This window comes from Colobus angolensis, unplaced genomic scaffold (genome assembly GCF_000951035.1).
Source record: "Colobus angolensis palliatus isolate OR3802 unplaced genomic scaffold, Cang.pa_1.0 Scaffold310, whole genome shotgun sequence".
NCBI lineage: Eukaryota > Metazoa > Chordata > Mammalia > Primates > Cercopithecidae > Colobus > Colobus angolensis.
The window spans coordinates 220,452-242,668 of record NW_012116378.1 but is presented as its reverse complement, the minus strand read 5'-3'; the positions used below and the strand labels follow the sequence as shown (position 1 = coordinate 242,668).

General features: G+C 40.4%; 1 protein-coding gene across 2 annotated transcripts; it reads left to right on the top strand.

Annotated features, from left to right (window-relative positions):
- Positions 1–5,150: 5,150 nt before the first annotated feature.
- LOC105518054 (cytochrome c oxidase subunit 7C, mitochondrial) lies at positions 5,151–7,649 on the top strand. 2 transcript variants are annotated; one of them, XR_001002767.1, is made up of 2 exons: positions 5,156–5,530; positions 7,639–7,649. XR_001002767.1 is itself a non-coding variant. In XM_011950874.1 (1 exon), exon 1 carries the CDS (start codon positions 5,226–5,228, stop codon positions 5,415–5,417), a length of 192 nt encoding a protein of 63 aa, XP_011806264.1. In that variant the 5' UTR covers positions 5,151–5,225; the 3' UTR covers positions 5,418–5,543. The 2 variants fall into 2 exon arrangements, 1 of the variants encoding a protein (XP_011806264.1); XM_011950874.1 differs by lacking the exon at positions 7,639–7,649 and having other exon boundaries at positions 5,151–5,543.
- Positions 7,650–22,217: the final 14,568 nt, after the last annotated feature.

Here is a 22,217-nt window from a genome sequence, read left to right as displayed (position 1 = left end):
ATGGGTATATACCCAGAAGATTATAAATCATTCTACTATAAAGACACATGCACACATATGTTTATTGTGGCACAGCTCACAATAGCAAAGACTTGGAACCAACTCAAATGCCCATCAATGATAGACTGGGTAAAGAAAATGTGGCACATATACATCATGGAATACTATGCAGCCATAAAAAAGGATAAGTTAATGTCCTTTGCAGGGACATGGATGATGCTGGAAACCATCATTCTCAGCAAACTAACACAGAAACAGAAAACCAAACACCACATGTTCTCACTCATAAGTGGGAGTTGATCAATAAGAACACATGGACACAGGGAAGGGAACATTACACACCAGGGCCTGTCAGGGGGTGGCAGGCTAGGGGAGGGATAGCATTAGGAGGAATACCTAATGTAGGTGATGGGTTGATGGGTGCAGCAAACCACCATGGCATGTGTATACGTATGTAACAAATCTGTACCTTCTGCCTATGTACCCCAGAACTTAAAGTATAATAATAATATATTTTTTTTAATTTTAAAAATGGAATTTTTAAAAAGATAAAATCAAGATGTCAGTAGGGAGGCTGACATTCATTCTGGAGGCTCCAGTGAAGAATACAGAAGAATACATTTTCTCACCTTTTCTGGTTTCCAGAAGTGGCCTGCATTTCTTGGCCCATCCTAACCTCTGCTTTCATCCTCACATCCCCTTCTCTGATTCGAACTCTTCTGCCCATCTCTTTCATTTATAAGGACCCTTGTGATTACTTAAGGCCCACCTGGGTAATCCAGGTACGCTCCCTATCTCAAAGTCCTTAGCTTCATCACATGTGCAAAGTCCCCTTTTGCCATGTAAGGTAACATATTCACCGGTTCCAGAGATTAGGGTGTGGACACTTGGAGCCATTATTCTGCCCACCACAGGGGGCTCCATCGCTCTCAGTGAAACCCACAGTTGACAAGCTCCATTCGCTGGCACAGAGCTTTCGGTCCTCTTTGGTGCCACATCTTAAAATATTGGCAGACAGCTTCAACATCTGAGGCTCAGTTTTCTCATCTCTAAAAGCCCACGTGGGATTGTTGCTAAGATGAAATGAGTTCACATGCATGAAACATTTAAAAGTGTTTCTGCCAGGTAGTAGGTGCTATTGAAACTTTTGCTTTTACCATTTGATATTATCATCATCTGAGAAAAATTTCTAATGCGAAAGGCACAGAACAAAACAATTAGACAGAAAAAAGGAACTGGGGAAAAAAGGCTACACAGGAAGATGAAATCATTCAAAAAATCTACCATTAATTTATTCTCAGAGAGATAAGAGAAGATATTACATCCATGAAATGAGAACTGGATGCTATCAAAATATTGTAAGAGAAAAATCAGTAAATAAGAGCATGCTTTTGGAAATTATGAGATAGCCATTTTGTAAGATTAAAAATCATCAAATATTGGCAATTTCATACGGTTTCACATTAATGAACACAGAAATGAAAAACTCAATAGAACAAAAAGTTGAGGATTCTCTCAGAGACTAGAGCACAAAGATAAAGAAATGAAAAATAGAAAAAAAAGTATCACTCCAGGCGGGCGGGCCAACAACTAAGTGGGAGAAGTCCCAGAAAAAGAAGGCAGGAAAAAATGCAGGGAAGGAAACCGTCGCAGAAGTAAATCAAGAAACTATCCCAGAATTGAAGGCATAATTGGAAGGGTCCCCTGAGTGACTAATACAATGGATGAAAATCGAACCACACTGAGACACATGCTAGGGTCAAAGAGAAGCTCAGAGAAGCTTCCGGAGAGGAAAACTGAGGAAGAAACAATCTTATTACAGCATCTGAAATGCTTTGAATCTCTCAACAGAAACAATGGAAACTACAAGTATATAGAATAAAGACTTTAACATTGTGAAGCAAAACTGTCTCCAATCAAGAACTCTACCGTCAGCCAAGTTTTGAGTTAAGTGTGAAAGTATGCTTGAGACATTTTCAGACTTGCAGAACCTCAAAAATGGATTTCCCAACTACCATTCCTCAGGAGGCTACTGGATGACAGGCTTCCCCCCAACCCCCGCCTCCAAATTAAGGAGGCCAAAATAAAGAGGAAGATATGGTGCCAGCCAAACTTTGGAACTGATGATAAAGGTAGGGCTAGTAACAGAAGTACTGGGCCTAAGAAAAAAGCAAACTTAAATATATATATATATATATATATATTTACAATAATGTGAAAAAATTCTCTGGAGCATGTCTTTAAAATTTTAATGTGAATCATTTGGAGGGCTTGCTAAACCTGAGCAAGCTTTCTGGGCAGAAATTGTTCTGTATACATGTTATTGAGAGATATGGAGGTTAATTAGAAAAAAAAGTGGTTATATCCAGGGAGGAAAAACTGGAGCCACAGAGGGTGGGGGTGGGGAGGTACAGTGCAGGAAATTATCGCTAATGGCTGCAGTAGGTCCTAGCAGGAAGACACCTGGCCCTGTATAACAGGGGTCAGCAAATTATGGCCAGGGAGCCAGCTGCCTATCTTTGCAAATAAACTGTTATTGGAACACAGCCACGTCCATTTATTTAGGTGTTGTCTATGACTGCTTTCCCATGAGAATGGCGGAGTTGGATAGTTGCCACAGAGTCTGTGTGACCGGCAAAGCCTACAATATTTACTACCTGGCCTTTTACAGAAAAGGTTTGCTAATCTCTGTTTTAAACCATCAGTGTTTAACTGTTAGAAATAAAAACTAAATTCTAAAAGAGCAAAAAGGAAAAAAAATAATGACTATAGAATGATAAAATGTTAGAGCTGAAAGAAATCACCTCCAACTGCATTGTTTTAGGAGAGAAGACTCAGGTTCGGGGAGGTGAGGTATGAATTGAAAGTAATGGCAAAAACCGCAGTTACTTTTATACCAATCTAATAACTTGTCCATGGCCTGAAGGTAGTGGGAAATCTAGGAGTATGATCCAGGTCACTGATTTCCCCCATTGCCACATGGTTATCTCTCACTAATCTATCACTGTATTTAAATGGCTTTCCATCCAGGCAGGTTATAAAACATTACTTAGTTTAGTAAAGTAAGGCATTCATGACTTAAAACGGGCATGTGACTAGGGTTCACCGAGAGTTCTAATTCAGCATTCTACAATGAAATCTGTGAACCATAAAACCTGCATGCAGCTGAAATTCCTAGACTTTTCAAGAACACTGGAGTACACGGTCAACGTTGCCTTGAATGTGATTTTCAATTGCTTTCCATGGTAAAGTGTTACGCTAGCTTGTTGTCAGTTATTTCATCAAACCAAGTATGTATTTGCCAATTGGGGGGGTCTATCATCTTCCTAAAGCAGGGTTTAAGGTGCCTAAGATGGAGAATTCCAGTGTGAATCATGCACATCCTTTGTTACAACCTAAAGCACTGTGACAAGTAGAACCAAAAATGTAATGGCTCACACACAGAGAAGTTTCTGATTCACATAACACTTTGAAGGGATAGGAGTTGGGGAAGGGAGTTGGTGTATAAAGTAGGTGGGAGGGAAGAGAAGGGCTCTGTTTCACATGGTCATTCAGAGGCCCAGGCTGATGGTGGCTCTGCCATGTTCAAAATTTGGCTTCCCAGAATACTCTAGTCATTATCCTACCAGCCACCAGGAAGAGGGGAAAGTCATGGAGGAGTATGTGAGGTTTAATGTCACATCTGTTCAAATTCTACTGGCTAGAACTCAGCCAAACACTGGCACCTAACTGTGAAGGCAACTGGGAAATTTACAGCGATTTGAAAAATCAGGAAACATATAATGAACTTTGTATTTGTTTACTTTTATTTTTTAAAAATGGAAGTCTAACTATATTGGCCAGGCTAGATTTGAACTCCAGGGCTCAAGTGATCCTCCTGCCCCAGCCTCCTGTGTAGCTGGGATTACAGGCACGAACCACCATGCCTGGATTGATGAACTTTTTTAAAACAATATTTTCTGTACATCTTCAAGTAACAAGCTCAGTATGTTTTCTTCAGCTTCCAAACACATGTTCACATGTGTGGCCATGGGCCTGGGGAAGGGGTAGATGAATGTTCGTGATCTTCACCATCTTTATTGCTAAAGACTGAGGTTTATAGCCAAAAATGCTTGCAAAGCAACATTCCATTGTTATCACTGAGATCTTTTCTCCACTGGAAAGTGGGAATGAGACAGACAGATGTCCTACAGAGGTCTTTTATCCACCTAACTGTATTGAAAACACTTTCAGTCATTACTATTGAAGAGCAGTTTTGATCTATAACAGTGGGCTGAAAATTAGGGTGTGGGCATTTTAGTTGTGGCATAAACTGGGCATAGTGTCCCCAAGGACTCAGGCTTAGGAAGAGGGCTTACCTGACCTGAAGCTAAACATTTTTTAACAAATAGTTGTAGAAAAATACATAGTCACCTGCAAGCACTAACAGGTAATAGTCTGGGATGACTCTAAATACCTTTATCTTACATACCTGTAATAGTTTAAATCTGAAGACAACCTGAATCCCAGCTGGTGCGGTTTGTACACCCAAGCCAGTGCACCTGATCATGTAGAGTCCCACAGGCCTGTGGCTTCCTCCCCTGATGGGGTCAGCATGAGTTATAAATCCTGCAGCAGCCTACCCACCTTTCCTTCCTGGTTCTTCTATTTGCACTGTTGCCTGGAAGAAACTATGGATGGGGAAAAGTAAAAATTCACTCTCCCCAGTCTTGCATCAGTTGGCCTGGAATTAGCATAATCCATATGGTCTACCATTTGGTTTGCTGTCCAGCCCTTCCTGATCACCAGGAGAGACCGAGAGCTCAGGAGTGAAGCAGAGAGCACATGCACCAATGTGGGGGCAGGTGGTCCTGATAGCCCTGGAGCTACCCAAACAGACGGGAGAAAGGGGACTTTCGAGGCCATCAAAGATAAACTGCACTTCCCTTAGAATTCTACCTAAGCCTGCTCCATCTTCACCTAGGAGCCATTTATTTGTTTTTATATTAAGAATTTTATTACGGGCTTTGGTTTATATTCATTATGATTTACAAAGTCCTGCCATCTAGTGGCCAAATTAATAACACATCTCTGAACACGCCAATATTTGCCCAGGACTCAAATATGGGATCCTTGAAATGTTTTTTTAACAATGCCTAATGTAGGTGAAAACAAAGTCTTGGTGAGGTGCTGCCATTTCATCCGTCCTCGGTCTCTGCGCCTTTCGCAGAGCTTCCAGCAGCGCTATGTTGAGCCAGAGCATCCGGAGGTTCACAACCTCTGTGGTCCGTAGGAGCCACTATGAGGAGGGCCCTGGGAAGAATTTGCCATTTTCAGTGGAAAACAAGTGGTGGTTACTAGCTAAGATGTGTTTGTACTTTGGATCTGCATTTGCTACACCCTTCCTTATAGCAAGACACCAACTGCTGAAAACATAAGGATGTTTCAGTTCATCCATTTAACAGATATGAAGAGCATTTTAAGAGGTGCAGCCTCTGGAAATGGATCAAACTCGAACTCATATGGCATACTAGATATGTTTGTCCATAAACTTATGACATGAAGAAAAAAATTAAAAAGTGAACAATGCCTAATGTAGAGCCAATACTCAGAAATATTTAATGCAAAAGTGAAATGTAGTTCAACCAACAGTTTCGGGATACGGTATATGACATACAAAGAAATGAAAGAAAGCCGACATCCTACGATATTTATAGCTAAGCTCTATTGTCAGTGTGTTATAATCCAGTAGGGATCTCTCCAAAGAGAAATCTCAGAAGGGCCAAGTATGGTGAATTATTCTATGTACACTCATGATCTTCATCATCGTGGTCATCATCATTATCATTACACAGACAAAAGGGGCCAACAATAGGCTTACCTTGAGAGAAGGGGAGAAATGGACTACAGCAGAGTTTCCCAAATTTGTCTGCATATTTATAATCACCTGGAGATCATTTAGATTCCAAAGCCCAGACCACATTGCATGCCAGTTAAATCACAATCCCTGGGAGTGGCCCAGGCATCAGTATTTTTGAAGCTCCCAGATTCAAATACACAGTCATGTATGGGGATCATGGGACTATGAGTATCTAGCATTTACATCCGTGCAATGGTATCTTACGTGAGCAGTTTACAAGAGCATTTTGGCCTAGATTAACTCATCTAATCCTTGTGCATTAGGATTATAAGTAAGAATAATCCCTGTGCGATAAATAAAATAATTTCCCTGGTGGCTCCTAAATTTCCAGAAAGGTTGGAAAGTCATCTGGGAGCTACATTGGCACAGCAAGCCTGCCCTCTTCCCTATATTATATGGTTGCTTGAGGTGACTGGGGTGGGGAAGCTGACCAAGAGTATGGGGGACTAAAGCCCCATTCCCCACACAGTGCCCCCACTGATTAATTACCTCTGCTTTCTAAAGGCAGAGACAGAGGCTCTCATTTCCTTAAAGCGGCACAGCTGTGCACAGCAGAGGCCGCACTGCGCTCTCTGCTGGAGGGTCTGAGTGGGCTCTTGGGTATGCAGTGGCAACAGCAGCGCCCTCCGCGTGTGCTTTCCACTCACAGAGCTGGGATCCATGCACTGCAATGCCCTTCATGCAAATTGAATGTAGACATATCCAAATTTTTCTAATATATTTCTATATAAAACGATTATTTACTTCGTGGAAGCCTTTTTTTTTTGAGGCAAGGGCTCACTCTGTCACCCAGGTGAAAGTACAGTGGCGCAATTACGGCTCATTGCAGCCTCTATCCCTAGGCTCAAGAGATCCTCCCGCTTCATTTACTGATTTTTTGTAGAGACCCCATATCTACTATTTTTGTAGGTCCCATGTTACCCAGGCTGGTCTCGAGCTCCTGGGCTCAAGCGATCCACTTGCCTTGGCCTCCCAAAGTGTGGGGATTACAGGCGTGAGCCACTGCGTCCAGCAAGGCTTCCTTTCTCTAAGAAAAGAATCACCATAGAATTTCTGAAGATAACCAACCCATTTTCTATATTTTACATTATTCCATTTAAAAATTCAATTCTATATTCATCTTCTTCAGCAATCGTTTTTGGGTCGAAGCTAAGCACACTGAAATACTTATCCAGCCCATTGGTTTTACATTTTTATACTTGCCCATCCAGCAGACAATAAAACAGAAAGAGAAACTTTTCAAAACCCAAAGAGATGCCCCTCTCTCAGGGCTGCTGTGTACAGGTACACAGGTTGTGCACTGTACAACTTCAGGAGGCACACACCATGTGGACAGTAACGTGAATCATAGCCCTTCATTTATGCAACAAGGTGGGACTGCTCTGGTGCTAGGTGTGGCAGAAGAAATAGAGATGCCTACCTTCACTTGTGTTTCTAACATGAGTGCTGGTGACCCATCAGCTCTGTCGTGAAACACCCCACAGCCAAACCTAACGGTTATCACTTCAAAGCCAGTGCTGTTTCTCTTGGGATAGCTTTGTGCTGGTTCTAGGTCATTTTTCAAGTCATATAAAATTCATATCTTTCTTTTGTTTTTAAAAATACTTTGAGAACATTTTTTAAAAAGATTTGTTTTTTAAAAAACTCATCCGTACTCAAGAGAACTTCATGTCTTGTACCCTAAACTTGAAAAAACTCAGCTAACAGAAAGAACGTCATGTTTGTGTTTACTCCATGACCCTTTATGAACCTTCAGTATCATACTTGCCTTGATTCTTCTGAGCAAATGCTGATTCTGCTTGTATTCACATTCATGTTTGACCTCTTCTGAAATATCTGACCAGTATTGTGTTTCAAATCGCCTTCAAAGTGTATTTACTTGCGAGTGCAAGCCTCTCCTCAGCTGGGGATCACACGCAGCTCCTTGGGAGAGAAGGGGGTCTTGGTCCAATTGGATTGCTTACCTTCATATAGAATAGAGAATTCATAAAAATGGATACGTGAGGAAGAGAGGTGCTAAACTCATCATGGCCGGTAGTCCTTACATTTCCTACTGCAACTAGCTCTTCAGCAAATGCTAAAAGCCATCTTTCAAAATCCCGAGTCTGGCCAGGTGCAGTGGCTCATACCTGTAACCCCAGCACTTTGGGAGGCTGAGATCGGCAGTTCAAAACCAACCTGACCAACATGGTGAAACCCTGTCTCTGCTAAAAATACCAAATAATAATAATAAAAATAACATTTAAAAAAAAAATCCCGAGTCTGTCTGTATCCCCCTACACCACCACCACCACTGGGTATCACAGAGATTACTTTTTCCTTCTCTGCTTCTCTTGGCTGCCTAGAACATCGGCACTCTTTGGGGTTTCAAATGTTCACTTCTAACTTGGCATTTGTTTCTTTTTTGAGACGGAGTTTCACTCTTGTTACCCAGGCTGGAGTGCAATGGCATGATCTCGATTCACTGCAACGTCCGCCTCCTGGGTTCAAGCGATACTCCTGCCTCAACCTCCCAAGTAGCTGGGATTACAGGTGTGCACCGCCACGCCCGGCTAATTTTGTATTTTTAGTAGAGATGGGGTTTCTCCGTGTTGGTCAGGCTGATCGCAAACTCATGACCTCAAGTGATCCACCCGCCTCAGCCTCCTAAAGTGCTGAGATTACAGGCGTGAGCCACCATGCCTGGCCCTAACTTGACTTTCTAATGTAATTATTTTAAAGCCACCTGGTCTTTTTAATCTTGTGTTAGTATGTCCAGTTTGCTTGTTTCTGTGTTTTTTATCTTCAAGCTGGCCCAAATCCCTTTAGGAAGGGAAATAAAAAACACACAAATTGGAAAATATGTAGTTGCAACTCCAAGCCTTTGAAATCTGGTCAGGCCATGGGTGCTAGAGAAACCAGAGGCCGGGAAACCCCTGAATCCTGCTTCCTGCTCACGGCAACAGCAGGGGCGGCTGAAGCCAGAGAGACAGTTTTACTCTCCTATTTCTTATCACATAGGAATCACAGGACATAACGCCATAGCAATCAGCAGGGGCACTGTGTGCAGTAGTTCAGTTGACACGCTTGAAAGATCATACACACCTAAGTTCAAATCCCAGCTCTGCCACTTAGCAGCTATCGATCAACTTGCTTATTCTCTCTGCCCTTCAGTTTATTCATCTGTAACATGGGGATAGTAATTCATACTTTTTCAGCTTTTGTAACGATTAATTGAATTAATAAATGTGAATACTTAGCACAGTGCTTGGGGAATGAACAATATGGGTGCAAAACATATTAGAGCCAAATATGATAAGTATAGTTTTATAATTTTTTTCCCAGAAGAAAGCTGGATCATAATACATGACTGGCCAGTGGGAGGGAGAGCATCAGGATTGACAGCTAATGCATACGGGGCTTAATACCTAGGTGATGGGTTGATGGGTGCAGCAAACCACCATGGCACACGTTTACTTATGTAACAAACCTGCACATTCTGCACACGTATCTCGGAACGTAAAATAAAATAAAATAATATACATATACATATATACACATATATATGAGACTGGCTATTTTATCATCTTTCTAAATAACAGGCACAATTCAAATTGCTCTCTTTTATTAAAAGGTTTGGGGTTATGGAAAGAAAATCTTGTAGAAAACACCTTATTTCTCTCTTCAAACTTTTTCCCAATTTTTTTCTTTTGTTTTTTATATATTTGAAATGTAATTGCCCTCAAACACTAACTTATTAATAGTTGAACATTTGATTTGCATACAGTCATCTTTCATTCAAAACTGCAAAATTGTTTTGGAAGTCTTTTTCCAAAAATAAAAATTACCAATACAGATTCTCAGCACACACTCAATAAACTGATCAAGAAGAAATATGTTCTTAAATTTCCTTCACTTTTAGAAAGACAAGTTCTCTGGAAGTTGCTCTGTTTCAAAAGGTTAAAATAGTAAGTTCTAGTTCTTTCCATTCTAGATGCTTTGCCATGAGACCGATATACTTCCCATACTTTAATTTTTCCAAAATATAGGAAAAATGCACAATAGGTTGGACACTGTGGCACACACCTATAATCCCAGCACTTCGGAAGGCCAAGGTGGGTGAATGGCTTTAAGCTCATGAGTTTGAGACTAGCCTGGGCAACATGGTGAAATCCCATCTCTACAAAAAAAATACTAAAATTAGCCAGGTGTGGTGATGTGTGCCTGTGGTTCCAGCTACTCGGGAGTCTAAGGCTGGAGAATCACTTGAACCTGGGAGACAGAGGCTGCAGTGAGCTGAGGTCGTACCACCATACTCTAGCCTGGGTAACAGAGTGAGACCCTGTCTCAAAAAATAAAATAAGACGTTATTTTTTTAAAATGCACAATAAAAATTAGAATAATACCAAAACAATGATGATACAATAAAAACCTTTCTCCAGAAGAAAATGGAAATATAAACATATTTCTAAAATAAGTATCATTTGGGAAGTTAAGCTAAACCAGCAAATCTCAAGCCACATGTGGTTACAATTTATATGAAAAAGAAAATTTCCAACCAACAGCATCTGAAACATAAATCTAGAGTTAGACAATTCTACTGTTACTTGTTTTCTTAGGGCTGCATTATTCATTTTAAAATTGTAAATTTCTTTAATTCTCTAAAATACAAGGCAAGAAGCAGATACTTTGCCATGTGGAAGAGTATAAGTCCTTTGACTACGTGAGTTTCTATCCCTGACCTCGACGCTGCCGGCCATGCTCTGTTGAGCCTAGTTTAGGATCAAGAGCTTCAGAATAGCCTCCATCTTAAGGCAACATTTATACAGACCTACTTGATATGCTCTTTGGTTTTTTCTCTTCAACAGTAAAAGCACATTCCCTCTCCAGGAGGATAATTAAATTTCTCCAGCCCCATGCACGTCCTGATCTGCATTGTAGGCCCAGGTTAATTGGAGACAGGCAGCTATTTGCCCTCTAATTTAAATGAGTCCTAAGGCTGAGAGGCATATAAGCAAAATCAGACACCTAGAAGAGCCAACAGAACAAATGGAAAGGTGTGCTTAGGGCATGGTCTAACAGCAAACACAAGCACAGTCTTGAGGATAGGGCAATCGACGTTTGGCTTCCATGGGCAGAAAATAGAGACCACTGGGGCAGATGGCAGAGAGGAGAATGTTGCCCCAGGAAAAGGGGGCAGCCTCTACCCAGAGGCAGAAAACTATGGCTACATGTGCAGGCAGGATCTATGTTGCCAGATCTTCTGGTTTTTCAAGAGATGTCAAAGATTTGGTGTTTATATGGAGTTTTCTATATTTTAAAAGTTAAGGCCGGGTGCGGTGGCTCAAGCCTGTAATCCCAGCACCTTGGGAGGCCGAGACGGGTGGATCACGAGGTCAGGAGATCGTGACCATCCTGGCTAACACGGTGAAACCCCGTCTCTACTAAAAATACAAAAAATTAGCCGGGCGAGGTGGCGGGCGCCTGTGGTCCCAGCTACTCGGGAGGCTGAGGCAGGAGAATGGCGTGAACCTGGGAGGCGGAGGTTGCAGTGAGCTGAGATCTGGCCACTGCACTCCAGCCTGGGGGACAGAGCGAGACTCCGTCTCAAAAAAAAAAAAAAAGAGTTAATAACCTGGCCAGGCACAGTGGCTCATGCCTGTAATCCTTGCACTTTGGAAGGCCGAGATGGGCGGATCACTTGAGGTCAAGAGTTTGAAACCAGCCTAGCCAACGTAGTAAAATCCTGTCTCTACTAAAAATACAAAAAAAAAAATTAGTCAGGTGTGGTGGTGTATGCCTGTAATCCTAGCTACTCAGGAGGCTGAGGCAGGAGAATTGCTTGAACCTGGGAGGCAGAGGTTGCAGTGAGCCGAGATTGCGCCACTGCACTCCAGCCTGGGTGACAGAGCGAGACTCTGTCTCAAAAAAAATAAAACAAAAACACACATTAAGCAAGTTCTCTGTGAACATCACTATAGTAAGTATAGTAAGTTTACAGTAACTAAAGGAGAATGCACAACTAGGTTCAGGCATGGAATTGGGGACAGAACAGTGGGGAGTAAAAATACCAGAAAGAATAAGATACCTTAAGGCAATTGGTAAACCAATGTGAGCAAGTCAGAGGGTATAGAAGGGGAGGATTTAGGTGAAAATCTGAAAGAAAAGGAGAGCAAACTGTTACAAACCTGAATTTCATGTAGAGAGAGTAGACAATGACATTGCTCATTTATTTTCTCTTTATTTAAATGTTGTTGTAAAATCAATCACAGTAAGGTTTCTTTTCTCGTCTATGGTGTACTATTTTCCCAGCTGCTAATTTTAAATTAGCCTCCCTTCAGCTGAGGATCACAGTTAACAAAATACAAGGTATTTACAAGCAAAAGTTAAGCACAAATAAAGGTCTACATGAAAATGAAAGGGAGAGAACTCTAAACCACAGTGACACATATACACATGTGGCCATTTAGTCTGTACAATTTGCCTATAGCAGAGCTTCCCAACCTTGGTGCTATTGGCATCTAGGGCTGAATCATCCTTTGTTGTGGGAACTGTTCTATCCATTGTAGGATGTCTTAGCAGCACCCTGACCTCTTCCCACTAAATGCCAGTAACATTCCCAAGCTGTGACAAACAGAAATGTCTCCAGACATTGTCACATGTCCCTTGGCAGACAAAATTGCCCCTTGGCTGGGAACCACTGGCCAAGAAGAGAAAAGTATAATTGTCTAAATCAGAGTATATTCCACAGGTATAACCCAGTACTGCCACTCAAGTTGTTAGAACTATCTGGTGGGACCATATGAAACTACTGAAAAACAGTAGTTTTTCAATAGTTTACAAAAAGTAGGTTAAAAATGGTTGAACATCAGTGATTTTATAAGTTTCAACCTGAAATGTATATATTTCTATATGAATCAGTAAATAGTAAAATAGCAATTGTTACTAGTGGTAAAAACAACTTATAATTTGCATTATAATATGAACTTGTTAGTTTAAGGTAATTGCCATGTCACTGAATGTCATGATGACCAATGATGATATATGATCTTCTGGTAGCTGTGTGACTCAGAAAATTATAAAAATATTAAATATATTAACATACCAGCTAGGAAAATTGGCAGGAAAATGTTTTTTATTAATTTGTTGTTGGTTCATCAGAAACTGAAAGTAAATTCAGCACTGAAAATAGTATTGTTACTCTTAACATATATTCTCTGCTGATTAGATAAGATGTTACCTCTGACTGCATCAAAGGCGGGCCGTGGGACATGGCACAAGTCATGGGATATGGCCCTCTAACAGCTTCAAAGGTGGGTCATGGGACATGGGGGTGGTGCCAATGTAGGGAGCCTAGCGCTGGTGTTCGGAAGGGGGCAACAGAGCAGGCTGGATCAGGGGACATTGGTGGCCCCATGGTTTGCAGAGCCATAGTTCTGGAGTCCATGCCATGTAGAAAGCTCTCATATCCAAAGGCTCAGCCAGCTGAGACCTGGGTACTCATCCTGTTGGCCCGTGAGCAGCAACAAATCCAAGAGCTGGCATTGGGGCCCTAATGACACTCCATTTAAGGGGGACATCATTGGATGAGTTGGATTTGGCACCTTGCATCAAATCATGGCTCAGAGAGAGGCATCATTCATCTGGTCATAGCTGTGTCAAACAAAACAGAGCAGCAACAATTTCTAAAAATCAAGAAACGATTTAGAAATTATTAGAATATTCGATGAGCAATATGTTACAACTTAGATTACTTGGTAAGCAGTTTTGGATTGGTATAGCTCAGTTTAGAGAATAAGAGGGAGGACGTTTATAATTTTATATGTGTATTGATTTTTATGTTAATTTTGCTCCCATTCCAGTTGTAAATATATTTATTGTCACCCGTGGTCTATCATCAGATGTCTAGAAACCCACTGGTTCCCTAGGGACAGTTCACCCCATCCAATAGAGAAGAGTGAGCAATTATCTTCTGTGTTTCAATATGAAAAATCAAACTTATAAACAGAAAACAGAGAGTTTGGATCCTTGCGCACCTCTTACTTGCTAGGTAACCTAGGATGCATCACTGTCCAGGAGCCTCAGTTTCCTTATCTGTACTAGTGGAACACTATCCGACAGGGTTATTGTGGGAATGAAAGGTGAATCTATGACAAGGAGCTTGGCACACAGTAGGGACTCATGTTCCCTTCTTGGGATCCCATCAATTGTTGAATAAACAAGCAACCTTTTTCTATATTAAACTGATACAATTTATATTTACTTGTATTTCACACAATACAGATGTTTATTAAATGTATCTCATTGGCTTCCTTTAAGGTATCTGGAAATGAGGGTCTAAATAGTAGAGAGAAGTGTGCTTGAACTTAAATTCCTGATGGCGGCTGGCACAGTCCTCTTATCTATGACGGAGTGACCTTGAAGGAATGCCAGGGAAGTTAATCATTTACTAAGTGTGGCTTTTTCCCCAAAGACACTTGAGCTGAGGCTTTTTCAAGCCTCAATAAGGTCACATAATTCTTCTTTTAAAAGATCAAGAAAATTATGTCATGCTTTTGAGAACGGATGTGTAGATAGTTGTTATGGTAAGTTGGCATTCATGGAAAAGAACTTTTTTTGGTTAAAAATCTATGGTCATCAATCAGATTCTTATATATGATAAGCCATCAGAAAGTACGTGCCAAACTCTTTCACCTCCTTTAAAGGTCTGTTTTCAAAGAAAAAAAAATGTTTTCAAAAATTATTCATTTTCTCTTTTTTTAAAAAAAAAAACACTAGCTTTTGAAATAAACAGTTTAAAAAAAAAATAAACACCAAGAAAATATTGATTTCAACGTTTCTCTACTACCTTGGCTAAATTAATTAGGTAGAATAAGCAATTTGTATTTTTTTAGCTGACACCTCTGATCCCTGGGGAGCAAAAGATACTGAAGGTGGGAGAATAAAGAGAAACAATGTTACCATCACAGTCCTAAAGACGTCATGATGGTGGGAACAGAGAATGGTGGTAAAGGTCTAAGTCAAGAATAAGAAAACTAAGAACACATACATGCAAACACTATTCTCTGGTTTACTACCAGTTTCTCGAAGGATAAGTGCCTCAGTATTCTCAGGGAAGAGAAGAAAAAGGTTGAGATAATTCAGAATCCAGAGAACAAAAAAAACCAATGGTAGAATTGAAAAAGTTAGCTCTGTGTGTGTGTGTGTGTGCGCGCGTGTGTGTGTGTGTACCTTATTATACAATGAACAGAAAGGCATGCTTTGTTAGAGTTATTCCTTATTACTCTAAAAAGTTTCTGAGAGTCACTGAATACTAATTCCTTTCCATATCTGGGTTATTTATGAGAGTGACTTTGTCTGCACAACATAAAGAGAAGTGGGTGTTTAGGAAGATGCCAGATATTAATGAACTCTTGGTTGCTATCTGCATGGATCATGTTGATTTCTAATATAAGGAGAATCAGTTGGAGAATATTTCTAATTTTGAAGTTCTTGCTTGCATGCCTTCTTTATTTAAAAAAATTATGAGACTCTGCCAAGCAATATGCTAGATAAGGGATTGACAAACTACTTAAGGCCAAATCCCAGCAGCTTTGTTTCTATACAACTTTCAAGCGAATAATGGTTTTTACATTTTTGAATGGCTGGGGGAAAAACCAAAAGAATATTTCATGGCACATTAAGATTAAATGAAATGGGGGGAGGGATTGCATTGGGGAGTTATACCTGATATAAATGATGAATTGATGGGTGCTGACGAGTTGATGGGTGCAGCACACCAACATGGCACAAGTATACATATGTAACAAACCTGCACGTTATGCACATGTACCCTAGAACTTAAAGTATAATAATAAAAAAAAAAGATTAAATGAAATTTAAATTTCATGTCTATAAACAAAGTTTTATTGGAACACACCACACCCGATCATTTACTTGGGCTACCATTGAAGACTTGTGTAGTTGTAACAAAGATCCTATAGCTGACCCACAAAGCTGCATGTATTTGTTGTCTGGCTAGCCCTGTGCTAGACTCTGAGGATAAAGCTATGACCAGGACTGATCCAATCCCTGACCTAACGTTATTTATGTTCTAGTCACCAGTGGCAAAGATATTCAACATTCAATTAAAGGCAGCAAATTGATCATTACAGATGAAGATAAATACTATGAGGGCAATCAACAGACAGAGTAATGAGATCAAGAAAACTGAGCTGGGGATTGGGGGAGGACAGAGAATTGTTGTGTAGAGGGAAGTTAAAGAAGTGACCTTTGTAAACTGAGACTAAAAGATTAAATGAACCAAGCCTGTGATAGAGAAGCCATCTTGAGCTTTCTGAGAGAGCAAGGTGCATGTGCAAAGTTCCCATGGCCAGACAGGTTCTGTGCATCTTAGAAAGGAGAGGAGAGAAGCTGAAGGTCAGTGGGGGAAGGTGATATGAACTCGGAGGGTTAAACACGGCCAATTAACGAGTATTATGGGAGGCCATCTACAGGTTTTAAGGAGAAGAGTAATTCATTAGCTTTGATTTAAAAAAAAAAAAAAAAGTCACACTGGGCGCGTTGGCTCATGCTTGTAATCCCAGCACTTTGGGAGGCTGAGGCAGGTGGATCACCTGAGGTCAGGAGTTTGAGACAAGCCTGGATAACATGGCGAAACCCCGTCTCTACTAAAAATACAAAAATTAGCTGGACATGGTGGCAGGCACCTGTAATTCCAGCTACTTGGGAGGCTGAGGCAGGAGAATCGCTTCATTCCAGGAGGCGGAGGTTGCAGTGAGCCAAGATCGCACCACTGCACTCCAGCCTGGGTGACAGAGTGAGACTCCATCTCCAAGAAAATAAATAAATAAAATAAAATAATAAAAATTTTAAAAAATCATTCTGATTGTGGTGTAGAAAGGGATTGGAGGGAGACAAAGATCTTTAGAAGAGAGCCCTCCTTGAGGGTTCAAGGAGGTTGACACAGGAGCTGCCTGGTGGCCATGGCGATGGAGAGAAGGGCAGATTTGGCAAACAGAATCAACAGTCTTAGGATGGGAGGGTGGCGGGAAAGACAGAATCGAGGGTGATTCACACATTTTGCCTCTGATTAACTGAGTGGTTGGAGATGCCATGTACTCAGGGAAGAGCAGGCTGGACCAAGAGCATGAAGACTTCCCATTGGAGAAGAGCAGTGTTTTCTCTAAAGGTTCAAATAGTCAATATTTAGACTTTGAAGGCCATGGAGTCTCTACCACAACCCCTCAACTCTGTCCTAGTCGCACAAGAGCAGCCACAGACAATATGTAGATGAATGAATGTGTAAATATGTAAAACTCAATTTACAAGAATGGGTTATAGACAGGATTTGGCCCATGGGCCATAACTTGCCAACCCCTGTTGTAGAGTTGTATGTTCAAGTTGGACCTCAAGTGTGAGGTCTGAGCTGAAGATACAAACATGAAAGTCATCAAGATTAAGTCATGGGCCTGGATGACAAGAAAGAGAGTTCGTAGAAAGAATGAAGACAAGAAAGCCCAGGGTCATGCTTGGAGGCATCCCAACATTTCTTGGCGAGGTGGGATAATCCTTATCAAGACTGTGTTACCGGGATTATTTAGAAGTAGAAAACATTATCACAAGGAAGGAGAAGGACTCTTTATACACTACATTTATCTCTAATTGAAAGCCTTCTTCAACTGCTCACACTTACATGGGAGAGTGAAGTGGGGAGCAGGAGAGAGTAGTGGTAAAGAGCTGCTTGGCTCCACTATGTAGCTGTGTGGCCTTGGGCAAGTTATCTAACTTCTCTGTTTCTCAGTTTCTCTACCTGTGAAATGGGGATGAGAGTAATAAGACTGAACTCATAGGGTTGCTGCAAAGCCCTGCCATAGTAAGTGCTATATACATGCACAATATTGTTGTTTCTTCTCTTAATTGCTACCTTATTCCAGAAAGGATTTGAGACAACTCGCTTTTATTGACCATTGCTTAATTTAGACACTCACACCGAAGTTAAGCTCAGCCTAATTTCAATTACTTCATGTACATCAGAGTATTATCCCGCCTCCTCTACCCCCTTTAAGAATCTTCCATGTCCATTATTACAAAACTTCCTTCCTCTTCCATCTGCATCCTGGGTGTGGATTCCTGTGCTTCTTATCTGGCCTTGACCCCTCCTCTGCTTGAATTACCTATGCAGTATCCAGCTATCTTAAGCTGACTGAAGGCACCAGATTTTTGATCTTATTTCTAGAAGTGACTGATACAACCTGTATGAAAAGGACATTCCCCTTGGCAGCATCAGATTACATGGAATTACCAAGAGAAATCAGTGTAGTTACATCTTCACCTTGCCTCTGAAGAAAGCTTTAATGACCAATTTTCACAGAAAGAAGCTAGTTTAATATTCATCTTCACTGAATTCAAGCGAGTTTTGTTTTTGTTCAGGTTTTCATTTTGTTGAGTATCACTACGGACTCACTGATTTTTACATATTTGGTACATTTCAAGCAACTAAAGTTGCATTAATTTTTGATGTTCACACTGTCCTACCTTTAATCAATAGTAGCCACTTTTTAATTAATTAATTTTGCTTTTGAGAGACGGGGGTCTCACTATGTTGCCCAGGCTGACCTCAAACTCCTGGGCTCAAGTGATCCTTCTGTGTTAGCCTCCGAGTCACCAGGTTTATAGATATGCTACCATGTCTGGCAATAGTAATCATTTTAAACCGGCACCTTTATCCTTCTGACATATTCCCCCCCATCATCTTTGCTATATCTGAGACAAGATGTTCTGGTTCACTGCGTCCGTTCCTGATCCAGACCTTGAATTGGTCAAATCGCAAGAATACTTGGTTCCTTTCCATGGAAAACAGTGTTCAAAAACCAAACTTCTGATTCTGGAAAGTGGTAATGAAAGGGAAGAAAATTTAACTTTTCTCTTGCTTCTCTAGTACAAACCTTATTTTAGGGTACTCAAGCAGCCCAGAAGACGAAAGGAAGCTCTTCTGTACTGAAGAATTCCGGCTAATATTGTACACAGCAAAGATTAATAGAATTAGAAAGTTTGCATTTTATAAGGCTAAAATGCAGGCTTATAATGGAGGCTTACAAGGCTGTCAGCACCTTAAACCAGTGATCTATCTCAGTATTATATCAAGACAACCTGACATGTTAGTATGTTAGATGTGATCATGGTCTTGGAATCATAAAGAAAAATGTCTTGATCTCTCTTTTTAAGAGCTTTATTGAGATTCAATTTATATACCATATAATCCACCCACTTAAAGTGTAAAATTCAATGACTTTTAGTATGTTCACAGAGTTGTGCATTCATCATAACAATTTTAAAACATTTTTATTACCACCCCAAAGAAATCACACACCCTTTTGCTTTTAGCCCTGCCATCCCTCCATCTTCCCATCCCCCTAACTAACCCTAGGCAAACCCTGATTTACTTTCTGTATATAGATTTTCCTATTCTGAACATTTCATGTAAATGGAATCATGCACTCTGTGGTCTTTTGTGTCTATATTCTTCACTTAGCATAATGTTTTCAAAGCTTCTGTAGCACATATCAGAATTTCATTCTTTTTAAAAGCTAAATAATATTTCATTGTACAGATGACCACATTTCGTTTATCCACTCATCAGCTGATGGACATCTGGGTTGATTTCATCTTTCGGCTATTGCAAATAGTGCTGCTGATAACATTCATGTAAACTATTCATTTCAATGCCTGTTTTCAACTCTCTTGAGTGTATACCTAAGAGTGGAATTCCCAGCTCATATGGTCACTCTGACCATTTGGAATTCCCATCAACAGTGTCTGAGGATTCCAATTTCTCCACATTTTCACCAACATTTGTCATCATTATCTGTCTTTTTTATCATAGCCAACATATTGGGTATGAAGTGGCATCTCCTTGTGGTTTTCACTGGCATTACTCTGATGGCTAATTATGATGACTATCTTTTTTTTTCCCCCTCTTTTTTTGGAGGCAGAGTCTCACTCTGTCTTCCAGGCTGGAGTGCAGTGGCGCAATCCTGGCTCACTGCAAACTCCGCCTCATGGGTTCAAGCAATTGTCCTGCCTCAGCCTCCCAAGTAGCTGAGATTACAGATGCCTGCCACCACACCCAGCTAATTTTTTATTTTTAGTAGAGACAAGGTTTCTCCATGTTGACCAGGCTTGTCTCAAACTCCTGACCTCGGGTGATCCACTCACCTTGGCCTCCCAAAGTGTTGGGATTTACAGGCGTGAGCCACGGCGCTGGCCTCTTTTCAAGTGTCTATTAGCCATCTGGATATCTTTTTTGGAGAAATGTCTACCGGATCTTTTGCCCACATGTTTTTCATTTTTTAAGAGATTAAATTTTTTAGAGCAGTTTTAAGTTCACAGTAAATTAAGTGAAAAGTACAGAGAACTCCCATATACTCTCGGCCCACACACACGCACAGCCTCTCCTACTAACTAAAATCAATGTAGGTACATTGACATGTCATTATCACCTAAAGTCCATAGTTTACATCAAGGTCCACTCTTGGTGTTGTACACTCTACAAGTTTTGACAGATATGTAATGACATGCATCCACCATAGTAGTATCATAGAGTAGTTTCACTGCCCTAAAAATTCTCTGTGCCCCACCAATTCATCCATCCTTCCCCTCTTGCCACTGACAACCACTGATCTTTTCACCATCTCTGCAGTTTTGCTTTTACTAGAATGTCATACAGGTGGAATACTACAGTCTGTAGCCTTTTCAGATTGGTTTATTTCACTTAGCAATATGCATTTAGGTTTCCTCCGTGTCTTTTTATGACATAATAGCTCATTTATTTATAGTGCTGAATAGCTTTCCATTGTCTGGATGTGTCACAGTTTATCTATTCACCTACTAAAGGACATCTTGGTTGCTCTGAAGTTTTAACAATTATGAATAAAGCTGCTATAAACATTCATGTGCAGTCTCCTTTGATCATTTTAAAATTTGGTTGTCTTTTTATTATTGAGTTGTGGTCATTTTTTATATATCCTAGATACAAGACCCTCATCAGATACATGATTTGCAAATATTTTCTCCCATTCTTTGGGTTGTCTTTCACTTTCTTTCTTTCTTTTTTTTTGTTTGAGAAGGAGTCTTCCTCTGTCACCCAGGCTGGAGTGCAGTGGTGCAATCTCGGCTCATTGCAACCTCCGCCTCCTTGGTTCAAGCGATTCCCCTGCTTCAGCCTCCTGAGTAGCTGGGATTACAGGTGCGTGCTACCACGCCCGGCTAATTTCTTTTGTATTTTTAATAGAGACGGGGTTTCACCATGTTGGTCAGGCTGGTCTCAAACTCCTGATCTCGTGATCTGCCCACCTCAGCTTCCCAAAGTGCTGGGATTACAGGCGTGAGCCACCATGCCTGGACTTCTTTCACTTTCTTGATGGTATCCTTTGAAGCATAAGTTTTTCATTTTGATGTCCAGTTTATATATTTTTGTTGGTGGTGCTTGTGCTTTTGATGTCATATTAAAGAAATATTTGCCTAATCCAAAGTCATGAAAATTCATACCTATGTTTTCTTTTAAGGATTCCATAGTTTTAGGCTGGGTGCGGTGGCTCATGCCTATAATCCCAGCACTTTGGGAGGCCAAGGAGGGTGGATTACTTGAGCATGAGAGTTTGAGACCAGCCTGGGCAACATTTTTGTATTTTTTATAGAGATGCCATTTCTACAAAAAATACAAAAATTAACTTGGTATGATGGCATGCACCTGTAGTCCCAGCTACTCGGGAGGCTGAGGCAAGAGGATCACTTGAGCCCTGGAGGTCGAGACTGCAGTGAGCCGTGATCACACCACTGCACTCCAGCCTGGGCAATAGAGTGAGATTCTGCTAAAAAAAAAAAAAAAAAAAAAAAAAAAAAAAGAAAAAGAGTTTTATAGTTTTAGCTCTTGCATTTAGGTCTTTGATCAATTTTAAATTAATGTTTGCATATGGTGATATGTCTTTATCTTTTTACAGATATATGCAGGCTAAATAATTTAGATGTGAATATATAACATCTGTAATTTACTTTAAAATACTTTAGATAAAAATAGATAAAGAAAACATGGGAAATTTTTGACAGCTACAAAATCTAGGTGGTGGGTATATGGGTGTTCATTATATTTTCATCTCTGTTTTTGAGTTTTTCTTTAAACAACAGAAGTAAAAGGTAAAGTTTTATAAATAAAAATTAGAAAAAAACTTGATTATGAGTGAAAATGTTATTAATACAGAATTAAAGTTGAATCTATTTTAACTTATTTTTAAAGTAAATTGTTTGTAAATGTTAGCGTTTCATAATAAGTTATAAATTA